This window comes from Cervus elaphus, chromosome 33 (assembly GCF_910594005.1).
Source record: "Cervus elaphus chromosome 33, mCerEla1.1, whole genome shotgun sequence".
NCBI lineage: Eukaryota > Metazoa > Chordata > Mammalia > Artiodactyla > Cervidae > Cervus > Cervus elaphus.
The window spans coordinates 21835366-21847642 of NC_057847.1; the positions used below are offsets into that span (position 1 = coordinate 21835366).

A 12277-nucleotide genomic window follows, 5' to 3' on the forward strand; every position below is an offset into this window, starting at 1 on the left:
ACAAAAATTTTTAACCACTTCTTTCTTTTAAAATATCAGATGTACCAGGACCACCGATCAACTTTGAATTTGAAGATATCAGAAAGACCTCAGTCCTCTGTAAATGGGAGCCACCCCTTGATGATGGTGGCAGTGAAATTTTAAACTACACTTTGGAAAAGAAAGACAAGACAAAACCTGACTCAGAATGGATGGTTGTCACCTCAACGCTTAGGCACTGCAAATATTCAGTGACAAAGCTGATTGAAGGAAAAGAGTATCTCTTCCGTGTAAGAGCTGAAAATAGGTTTGGGCCTGGACCACCATGTGTTTCAAAGCCATTTATAGCTAAAGATCCATTTGGTAAGGTTCTTTAGCATCTAAACTTTGCCTTTTTATCATATGTTGCTATATACATTATCCCAGCTTATACACTTGAATTTTTATGTCATACTAGGGAATTAATTCAAACTTGCCTTTTTTTATTTTAATCAGAACCACCTGATGCACCTGATAAGCCCATTGTGGAAGATGTCACCAGTAACAGTATGCTAGTGACATGGAATGAACCAAAAGATAATGGAAGCCCCATCTTGGGTTACTGGCTTGAAAAACGTGAGGTGAACAGCACACACTGGTCTCGTGTGAACCGAAACCTTCTGAATTCTTTGAAGACCAAGGTAGAAGGCCTTTTAGAAGGACTCACCTATGTCTTTAGAGTATGTGCTGAAAATGCAGCTGGACCTGGAAAGTTCAGTCCCCCCTCAGACCCCAAAACAGCACGTGATCCAATCTGTAAGTAATTCCTTAAGAAGAAAGAGGGTACTGCGTGGTCACTATAATTAACAGTACTGTTTACTGCTACTTTTAATTTCTAGTTTTCAAGTTTTGTATGCTTGAAAGTTGTTAAGAGAGTAGATCTTAAATGCTACTAAAAACTGGTAATTATGTGAGGGGATGGTGGTGTTAACTAACATTTCTGAGGTAATCATTCTGTAATATATACACATATCAACTCATCACGTTGTACACCTAAAACTTACATACATTATATGTAATATCTCAAAGCTGGAAAACAAGCTAAATACTAGCAGTAACTACATACATATGTTGAGGTTGCAGTGTAAAATCATAAACATTTGTATATATACCTTCAAAGTTTCAGGGAGCAATATTTACCCATATTACATGTAACATACTGTGGGGAAGAAATGGGGTAGCATAAGCTACTGCACATTTTCAAACCGTCAGTGAGTTTTGATTTCTGTGTGTGCATTCATTCTAGCTCCACCTGGGCCACCCATCCCCAGAGTCGCTGACACGAGTTCCACAACGATTGAACTGGCCTGGGAACCCCCAGCTTTCAATGGTGGTGGGGAAATTGTTGGCTACTATGTCTATAAGCAGCTGGTTGGCACAAATGAATGGTCCCGCTGCACAGAGAAGATGATCAAGCCCCGTGAGTACACGGTCAGAGAAATCCGAGAGGGTGCTGATTACAAACTTCGAGTGACTGCCGTCAACGTTGCCGGTGAAGGGCCGCCTGGAGAAACAGAACCTGTTACTGTGGCTGAACCACAAGGTACTTAACAGGGACATGAATAAGATGATGGGTATTTTCCCAGGATAAGATTTTTTTCCTCCCCATCTTTCTGGAGCTAATGTATGACTGTTCTCTTTCAACAGAGCCTCCAACTGTGGAACTAGATGTTTCTGTCAAGGGTGGAATACAGATTATGGCTGGGAAGACTCTCAGAATTCCAGCTGTGGTGACTGGCCGTCCAGTGCCAACAAAAGTGTGGACCATTGAAGAAGGCAAGCTGGATAAAGACCGTGTTGAAATAGAGAACGTTGGGACCAAGTCTGAATTAATTATCAAGAATGCATTGAGAAAAGACCATGGCAGATATGTGATTACAGCTACCAATAGCTGTGGTTCCAAATTTGCAGCAGCCCGGGTAGAAGTTTTTGGTAAGAAATGTTAACATGGATTTCCATAGGATTTTCTCTAAGCAATACTATCTTACTACATTGATTTTCTGTTGTTACTGTTTTATTTTTCAGATGTCCCTGGCCCTGTTCTTGACTTGAAACCTGTTGTAACAAACAGAAAAATGTGTCTGCTTAACTGGTCTGATCCAGAAGATGATGGAGGAAGTGAAATCACAGGCTTCATTATTGAAAGAAAGGATGCTAAGATGCACACTTGGAGACAACCAATAGAGACTGAGAGATCTAAATGTGACATCACAGGTCTCCTTGAGGGACAAGAATATATGTTCCGTGTGATTGCCAAGAACAAGTTTGGCTGTGGCCCTCCTGTTGAAATAGGACCGATTCTTGCAGTTGACCCACTAGGTAAAAGAGAAAGTTTTGTGTTTATAAAGTGAATATTGATTGCTTGTAGTTATGTCATTTATGTATGGAGTTTTATGGCTTCAAATTCCCAACAATCTCCAGATTTATATTTGGAGTATTGAGAAAGGTAAAAACCAAATAACTACAAGCAACTGTAAGGATACCATATTTAATGTAATTTCAGTGTAATTTTTGGCATGGTTTTATGTGGTGAAAAACTTAAATCATTGGAGCTTAGCACAAATGAAAAAAAGACCAAAGGAAATCTCCTTGACTGGTATGAACAAATATGAAGCTCTAATATGGCACACAACTGGTAATGCCTGCTGACATCACATTCTAGAGAGCAAAGTCTTTCTTGTGGAACCACAGAGTAATTATTCCTCCTCCACCACCACCCAAAAAAAGAAACAAAAAATTACCTTCTCACTGTAACAGCCCATCTCAAAATGTCTGCTGCAGCTCAAGTTGTGCCAGAAAAAACACAACGGAGCTGGACTTAGACAGTAAAGCTCTGCTTCTGGTTGCAATACTAGTCAAGAATGGATTGGGTCTAGTTTCACCATTCTGAGCTTATTCTTTCTATCTTATCCTTCAGTACACAGAACTACAGCAGCATCTCTTAAATTCCCTTTCCACCCCTAAACCAACACTTGAGGCAACATGGTTCAAAGTATATTCGGTAGACATATCCATTTTCTGTTAATGAGAGAGGAATACTTTGCTCTCAGCTGGTCATTCAAAGCAAAATTTCACAGACAGCCCTCCTAGGTCATTAAAATTAGCTTTCTCAGTGACAGAGGTAAAACATCTAAAATGCTAAAAATAAAAAAGCATACATGCACCTCAATTTAATCAATAATCTTGACTACAGAGTTTACCAAAAACAAACAAACAAAAATTCTGCCTATATGAATTGCCTGTAATTTTGGTAATTATTTTGAGGATTTTAAAGACAGACGTAACATTACGCCAAGTAGAAACCTATTTTTCCTGTAATTTGAAGTGAAATGTGATTTCACACATGAATATTTGCCTCATTCTTGCCATGTCAACCTGCCTCTGGTTGAAGGTCCGCCCACGTCTCCTGAGAGGCTCACATACACAGAGAGGACCAAGTCCACCATCACCCTCGACTGGAAGGAGCCCCGCAGCAATGGCGGCTGCCCCATCCAGGGCTACATCATCGAAAAACGGCGTCACGACAAACCCGACTTCGAAAGAGTTAACGCGCGCCTCTGCCCCACCACATCTTTTCTTGTTGAAGACCTCGATGAACACCAAATGTATGAGTTCCGTGTCAAGGCCGTCAATGAAATTGGTGAAAGTGAACCATCCCTGCCTCTTAACGTGGTCATACAAGATGATGAAGGTGTGGAATCTATAAACATAATGGTCATTTGAATGCATGTTGTCTCACAGGTTGTGTGAACATCCTTATGACCGTGCTGTTTTCTCCCCCACTTGCCCTTCTCTTTGCAGTGCCTCCAACTATTAAGTTGCGCCTGTCTGTTCGAGGTGACACCATCAAAGTTAAGGCGGGAGAGCCCGTTAACATTCCCGCAGATGTGACAGGCCTTCCGATGCCTAAGATTGAGTGGTCCAAGAATGAAACTGTGATTGAGAAACCCACCGATGCACTTAAGATAACTAAGGAAGAAGTTTCCCGAAGTGAGGCAAAGACTGAGCTTAGCATTCCCAAAGCAACCCGGGAGGACAAAGGCACGTACACGGTGACTGCTTCTAATCGCCTTGGTTCAGTGTTCCGAAATGTCCATGTGGAAGTATATGGTAAGTGATCCTCTTTCTTACAAAAGAATGAAATCCAGCATCTGTTTAAGAATTTCCTTCTCAATCTCCTCCATTGGCTCCTTTTCAGATCGTCCGTCCCCACCAAGAAATCTTGCTGTTACTGACATTAAAGCTGAATCTTGCTACCTAACATGGGATGCCCCTCTAGACAATGGTGGCAGTGAGATCACCCATTACATCATCGACAAGCGCGATGCAAGCAGGAAGAAAGCTGAATGGGAAGAAGTTACCAACACAGCTGTAGAAAGGAGATATGGGGTAAACTCTTCTAAGTATTTTCTTATGCACATTAAAAGGATTTGAGCCTGAATAAACACCATTCTAGCATGACCTTGGAATTTAATGATTAAACTTAAAACTCCACACAAAAATCCTTAGTTTTTAGCACCTTGCCCATAAGGCCCCTTAGTAATTTCTATTTGATATACAGATTCTCTTTTACTTGAGAGACAAATTATTAGGTTCAATAAATGTACACATTCTCATTTTAAAAGACTTTCTCCACGTTTAAGTGTATGTACTCAGATAATTGAGTCTATAGATTTATTTCTTTTTACAGTCTTCCCCTATCAAATGACTTGAATTTTAAAACAAGTGAAAATCAACATAAGTATATTGTTTTTAAGAAATTATTTTTCATCCGATTTCTAGATCTGGAAACTTATCCCCAATGGTCAGTATGAGTTCCGAGTTAGGGCAGTGAATAAATATGGAATCAGCGATGAATGCAAATCAGATAAAGTGGTCATTCAAGATCCTTACCGCACTCCTGGACCTCCGGGAAAACCAAAAGTTCTGGAGCGCACCAAAGGGTCGATGCTAGTGAGCTGGACTCCTCCTCTGGACAACGGCGGCTCTCCAATTACTGGTTACTGGCTGGAGAAGAGAGAAGAGGGAGGTGCCTACTGGTCACGTGTTAGCCGAGCACCAATAACCAAAGTGGGCTTGAAAGGCGTGGAATTTAATGTTCCCCGTTTGATTGAAGGTGTTAAATACCAGTTCAGAGCAATGGCAATAAATGCTGCGGGAGTTGGCCCTCCCAGTGAACCATCAGACCCAGAAATTGCTGGAGATCCCATATGTAAGTATGCTTCCACCTCTGGAATATATCAAGGGCAGAGCCACTGAATGGATAACTGTGCTGTTAAATTTCTTGTATTTATTCTAGGCCAAGTTATTTTATTTATTAAAAGTTTCGTACTTATGTAGACTGTCAAAAGTATATATGTATGTGTGTATATACATATACACACACTAAGCACATGTATCTAATATGTATATGTATGCATACACATAGAGAAACTCATATGGTTTTTAAACACTTAGATTGAACCTAGTATTGTATGAGGAATCACAGTAATAAAGACCCTGGACTATATAGCTCCTCTTTGCTCCCATATTTAAACCTCTGCCTCCTTAATCAGCTACTGTGGAAATTGTCTCTCTCACTAAACAGACCTTCCAGTAGGAGTTTAACAGAAGCAAAAGGTTGTTAAATTTTCAGTAATACATATTGAACAAAGATGTAAGATCTTCAAGCATAGTCTGTGAAGTCAAATAAAAAGCAATTCTGAAAGATCTATAAGCATATCAGTTCAAAAATTAAAATACTGTGGCCTTAATGATTGATACCATGTGTTGTATGTATGGATTTTCTGTGGAAAAAATTCAGCTATTTGTAAAAAAGACTTAAAATAATCTAAGTCCTATATGGAGCATATATAAAAAATGAATTATTCATTCATTCTGCAAGCTAGTATTAAATATATGCAATGTGTAAAGAACTGTCTTAGGCACTGGAAAGGCCTATCATCATTAAAAAGATGAACAGAGTAAAAGAATTTCCATAATTGTAAAGCACGGTCAGAAATATAATGGATTGTTATGTGATGAGGGACAGGGTCAATGTCTACAATACAAGGCATTAAGAATCAGTTTGTGTTTAAAAGTTTACAGCTAATGATGAAGTCATTTTTTAATTTCATGGTAGGTTATATTAAGTTTTTAGTATAGAATATTGAAGAATCTCTTCAAAGAGTTCTCAAAAGTAAAATAGCTTTTCACCAATCATGTGTAAATAGAATAATAATCTATCAAGAGCTAGCTAGTAGTCTTTCTATCCCAGTTGTTTGCTTTCTTTCTTTTAGCATTAATGCTAAATGAAAATAGACTTTCTTATATTTCTCTTCTCTAGAAGGTAATTTATTCCTTTGGCATTCCTATTTTAATATTTTAAAAATAAAATATGATCAGGCATAGTAAAATATTCTTACAGTACATAAATCTAGCATCTCATCAGCTTCACATTTTGATTTTTTTTTTTTATTAGATCCACCTGGGCCACCTTCTCGCCCCGAAGTCAAAGATAAAACAAAGTCAAGCATCACACTAGCATGGAAACCGCCAGCCAAAGATGGTGGCAGTCCAATCAAAGGGTACATTGTAGAAATGCAAGAAGAAGGCAGTACGGACTGGAAAAGCGTCAATGAACCAGACAAACTTCTACCTACCTGTGAATGTGTGGTGCCAGGCTTGAAAGAGCTCAGGAAGTACAGGTTCAGAGTGAAAGCTGTCAATGAAGCTGGTGAGTCCGAACCAAGCGATACAACTGGGGAGATTCCTGCCACTGACATTCAAGGTACTAGTCCTTAATCCATTTTTCCATTCATCTTTTGATCTCATTATGAAATTGATTCATTTACTGAAGATGTGTCCGTTACCTTTTTTTTTCATTTATTTTTATTAGTTGAAGGCTAATTACTGTACAATATTGTAGTGGTTTTTGTCATACATTGACATGAATCAGCCATGGATTTACACGTATTCCCCATCCCGATCCCCCCTCCCACCTCCCTCTCTACCCGATTCCTCTGGGTCTTCCCAGTGCACCAGGCCTAAGCACTTGTCTCATGCATCCAACCTGGGCTGGTGATCTGTTTCACTATAGATAATATACATGTTTCGATGCTGTTCTCTCGAAACATCCCACCCTCGCCTTCTCCCACAGAGTCCAAAAGTCTATTCCGTACATCTGTGTCTCTTTTTCTGTTTTACGTATAGGGTTATCATTACCATCTTTCTAAATTCCATATATATGTGTTAGTGTACTGTAATGGTCTTTATCTTTCTGGCTTACTTCACTCTGTATAATGGGCTCCAGTTTCATCCATCTCATTAGAACTGATTCAAATGAATTCTTTTTAATGGCTGAGTAATATTCCATGGTGTATTTTTTTGAAAAAGGTGAGCTAAATCCTGTTATATTATCCATGGTATTACAGAGGTACCAGAAGTTTTCATTGACATTGGAGCACAAGACTGTCTGATTTGTCAAGCTGGCACACAGATTAGGATTCCTGCCGTCATTAAGGGACGCCCAACACCAAAATCATCTTGGGAATTTGATGGAAAGGCAAAGAAGGCAATGAAGGTAAGAAAATTATAATTTTCTGCATCTCCCACTGACTCACTCTAAGGAATATTTACACTATAACTGACTATCTTATTTTCTAATAGGATGGGGTTCATGATATACCTGAAGATGCACAGGTAAGAAAAAAGAAAACTGAAATGATTTCAGAATCAGATTGACTTCAGTACTGCTATTATTTCATTCATTGTATGACTACTGTTTTCTTTGTACAGCTGGAGACTGCTGAAAACTCGTCAGTAATTATTATTCCAGAATGTAAACGATCTCATTCAGGCAAATACAGCATCACAGCCAAGAATAAAGCAGGACAAAAGACTGCAAATTGCAGAGTTAAAGTCATGGGTAAGAAAGGCTTTAAAAGTTATTATGGAATAAGAACAAATTATTTTAACCAAGATAGCACTGTTTACATTGTGATTTGGATCCAACAGATGTGCCAGGGCCACCCAAAGATCTGAAAGTCAGTGACATCACAAGGGGCAGTTGCAGACTTTCATGGAAGATGCCGGATGATGACGGAGGAGACAGGATCAAAGGCTATGTTATTGAGAAGAGGACTATTGACGGAAAAGCTTGGACTAAAGTCAATCCCAACTGTGGAAGCACCTCATTTGTCGTCCCTGACCTCATCTCTGGACAGGAATATTTCTTCCGCGTGCGGGCAGAAAACCGTTTTGGTGTTGGTGCTCCTGCGGAAACGATTCAGAGGACCACTGCCAGAGACCCAATATGTAAGTTTTTAAGTCAAAGATTAAATTAGCTTCCTAAACCTGGAATGTATTGTTATAAACGATTCATACTTTATTTTTAAAGATCCTCCTGATCCCCCTATTAAACTGAAGATTGGCCTCGTAACAAAGAATACCGTACACCTATCATGGAAACCCCCGAAGAATGACGGGGGCTCCCCTGTCACCCACTATATTGTTGAGTGCCTTGCATGGGATCCTACTGGGACAAAGAAAGAAGCATGGAGACAGTGCAATAAGCGTGATGTGGAAGAACTGGAATTTACCGTGGAAGACCTCATCGAGGGTGGGGAGTACGAATTCAGAGTGAAAGCCGTCAATGCTGCAGGAGTCAGCAGACCTTCAGCCACTGTTGGCCCCGTGATCGTCAAAGACCAGACGTGTATGTACCAACATGTGATCGGAGAAGGTCCTCTTTATGGATGCCTTCCTAGATACTCAAAAACCCCAAATCAAAAGATGTCTCTGTGCATTGGAAGCTCCCATGGGTTGAGTCTGGACACGGGCCTGTTACCTAACCACTCAGCTCCCACAGAATTATCTCATTTCCTTACATATTACCTTTCCTTTACTAAAAGGAGATACCGTGTAGAATTTCCTTACTCTGATTTTTCTCCACAGCAGGCTGTTTTACTCACCAGTAGATAAAACAGTTCCTCTGCATGCTCCTCAAAAGGGGCAAAAAGTAACCAGTTATTTACTTAGCAACTGCCAGGACACATTTATATTCACAGTCATGTCTCTTTCTCTCTACTTGAGAAAAAGAAACTTGCTCACGTATCATGATAACCATGAATAATCTGAGAACAGCATCAAAGGAAAGGACACTGAGTGTCCTTGAGTAAAGATTACATGAGTTTTATTAAAACTAAGTTGACTTTTCTCTGTTTGAGAAAAAACGTTTGAGAAAATACATCCATTTTAAGAGATAAAATATCCACAGAAATATGCTAATAATTCTTCATGTAATTATTGTTACCATCTCTACTGCTGTGTATTTGTTAGTTCTCTCTTCTAAACTTAGGAAAGTGGTAGTCACTGCCCACTTTGCGTATTCTTACACTAAATTCATGAAAAAGGGGAAATTGCTCTGCCTCTACTAGCAGTTGTATTTCTTAAAAGGAAAACTCATCTCAGAACAAACAAAATATGTCCCCTCATTACTTTGAATATTAGGGAATATCATAAAAGAACTCCCAAGCCTAAACTACTTACTACAGTTTCACTTCTCTCTGCCCTTTTTCAGTATATACAATCATAATGATGCCAGGTAAGAGAGAGGCAATAGCTGATATATAGCTACATATAGATCAATAAAGGATAAAAATAAAAAATAAAGGATGATGACCACCTATGCCTGTCCCCCAAACTGGTACAAATTAGCTGAAGACAGATCTGTTCTTTATGAATTCTATTCAATACTTCTGATCCTTTAGTGTTTTATGTTTCTAATGACAACTTTTTTTTTTTTTAAATAATCTAGGCCCACCTGCAATTGAGCTAAAAGAATTCATGGAGGTTGAAGAAGGAACTGATGTTAACATTGTGGCCAAAATTAAAGGTGTGCCATTTCCGACACTAACCTGGTTTAAAGCTCCTCCAAAGAAGCCTGATAACAAAGAACCTGTTGTCTATGATACCCATATCAACAAACTGGTGGTGGATGATACTTGCACCCTAGTGATTCCACAGTCTCGCAGGAGTGACACTGCCTTATACACCATCACAGCTGTGAATAATCTGGGAACAGCATCAAAGGAAATGAGACTGAATGTCCTTGGTAAAGATGACATGATTTTATTAAAACTACATGACTTTCTGTTCATAAACGTAATATTTGGTTTTAAGATCTTTCCCTTAAAAGCTTTTCTTTTTTAAAACCATTTTAGGTCGCCCTGGCCCTCCAGTGGGACCAATAAAGTTCGAATCTATTTCAGCAGATCAAATGACATTATCTTGGCTTCCACCTCTAGACGATGGTGGGTCTAAGATTACAAACTATGTAATTGAGAAAAGAGAAGCTAACAGGAAGACCTGGGTGCGTGTCTCCAGTGAGCCCCAAGAATGCACGTACACAATTCCCAAGTTGCTAGAAGGCCATGACTATGTATTCCGAATCATGGCCCAGAATAAATACGGCATTGGGGAGCCCCTTGACAGCGAACCTGAAACAGCGAGAAACCTCTTCTGTAAGTATCACATATTTCACATTCAAAGTCCTTATTGTCTTTGTTTTTCATAATTTCTTATAAATCACTGTGATTTTTGTCACAGCTGTCCCTGGAGCACCAGATAAACCAACAGTTAGCAGTGTGACTCGAAACTCCATGACTGTCAACTGGGAAGAGCCGGAATACGATGGAGGCTCTCCTGTGACTGGATACTGGCTAGAAATGAAAGACACCACTTCAAAGAGATGGAAGAGAGTTAACCGAGATCCTATCAAAGCCATGACTTTGGGTGTGTCTTACAAAGTGACTGGTCTCATCGAAGGTTCTGATTATCAATTCCGAGTATACGCCATCAATGCTGCCGGTGTGGGGCCAGCAAGTCTGCCATCAGACCCAACGACTGCTAGAGATCCAATTGGTAAGCCTTCAAACCATTCCTTTTTTTTTTTCTTCCCAAAAGTACCATGGAAAAGTCAAGAATAATGTCTACTGGTTCTTTCCAGCACCTCCTGGCCCTCCATTTCCCAAAGTTACAGACTGGACTAAATCATCTGCGGATCTGGAGTGGTCTCCCCCACTAAAAGATGGTGGGTCCAGAGTAACAGGATATATCGTTGAATATAAAGAAGAAGGAAAAGAAGAATGGGAAAAGGTAGCTAAACTTGGCATGATGGAAATACACTGTAAATAAACTGAACATGTATAGTTATTCTCAATCCCATTTATTCTTACCTGTATTTTTTTAATTAAGAAATCAGAAAAATAATTTAACTGATAATCCAGACATCTTATATCAAAAATTTAATCAAAATTTGTCCTTAAAGCAATTCTCCTTCAATTAAAAATAAATTTAATTATAAAAAACTTAAGTTTTATTATTATGAACCTTTTGGCTCTAAAGCTTAAAAAAGTGGAATAAGTGCAGTACAGTTTTTGCAATCATTTGACAATATTTTAAAGCATAATTGCTTCATTCAATATTTACCTATAATATCTGATGCATTAAACCTAAATTGACAACAATTTTCCCAAAGAGAGTAAATATGCTATTGTTACACTTTGGAAAGCTATTAAAGCAAAAAACTACAGTAGTCCCCTTCTATCCCCAAGGGATACATTCTGAGACCCCCCAGTGGATGCTTGAAACCAAGGATGGTACTGAGCTCTCTCTATATACTATGGTTTTTCTTATACTAATGGGCAGGTTATTGTTGTTTAAGGGCTGTTGTTTAATTGCTAAGTCATGTCCGACTCTTTATGATCCTATGGACTGTAACCCACCAGGCTTCCCTATAAATGGGGTTTCCCAGACAAGAATACTGGAGGGGGTTGTTGCCATTTCCTTTCCAGATCTTCTTGACTCAGAGATCAAACCTGTGTCTCCTGCATTGGCAGGCAGATTCTTTACTACTGGGCCACCAGGGAAGCCAGATGGTTCACCTCCCAATTCATCCTTGGAATAGGATGACCCAAGATATTGCTCAGAATGGAACTCAATTTAAAACTGATGAATTGTTTATTTGTGGAAACTTTTTTCCATTTAGTGTTTTCAGATTCCCAATGACTTCTGTGGTAAATGAAACCACAGAAAATAAAACCACAGATAAGAAAGCATTACTGTATTCTAGGGGCTTCCCAGGTAGCACAGTGGTAAAGAACCCACTTCCTAGGCAGGAGACATAAGAGACAACGGGTTAGATCCTTAGGTTGGGAAGATTCCCTAGAGGAGGAAAGGCAACCCCCTCCAGTATTCTTGCCTGGAAAATCCCATGGAC

At 39.3% G+C, this 12277-nt stretch overlaps 1 protein-coding gene across 1 annotated transcript in view; it reads left to right on the plus strand.

The window, feature by feature from the left end:
- The window catches only part of TTN (titin), a 276026-nt gene that overhangs the window by 192967 nt on the left and 70782 nt on the right, over window positions 1-12277 (plus strand). Inside the window, exons 257-275 of the mRNA XM_043894260.1 lie at window positions 40-342; window positions 475-774; window positions 1265-1561; window positions 1666-1950; window positions 2044-2337; window positions 3410-3709; window positions 3820-4128; window positions 4217-4407; window positions 4801-5230; window positions 6479-6787; window positions 7431-7579; window positions 7666-7698; window positions 7795-7924; window positions 8014-8313; window positions 8396-8713; window positions 9815-10111; window positions 10221-10520; window positions 10606-10920; window positions 11006-11154. Coding sequence (XP_043750195.1) covers window positions 40-342; window positions 475-774; window positions 1265-1561; window positions 1666-1950; window positions 2044-2337; window positions 3410-3709; window positions 3820-4128; window positions 4217-4407; window positions 4801-5230; window positions 6479-6787; window positions 7431-7579; window positions 7666-7698; window positions 7795-7924; window positions 8014-8313; window positions 8396-8713; window positions 9815-10111; window positions 10221-10520; window positions 10606-10920; window positions 11006-11154 — 5009 coding nt within the window. The remainder of the gene's footprint in view (window positions 1-39; window positions 343-474; window positions 775-1264; window positions 1562-1665; window positions 1951-2043; window positions 2338-3409; window positions 3710-3819; window positions 4129-4216; window positions 4408-4800; window positions 5231-6478; window positions 6788-7430; window positions 7580-7665; window positions 7699-7794; window positions 7925-8013; window positions 8314-8395; window positions 8714-9814; window positions 10112-10220; window positions 10521-10605; window positions 10921-11005; window positions 11155-12277) is intronic.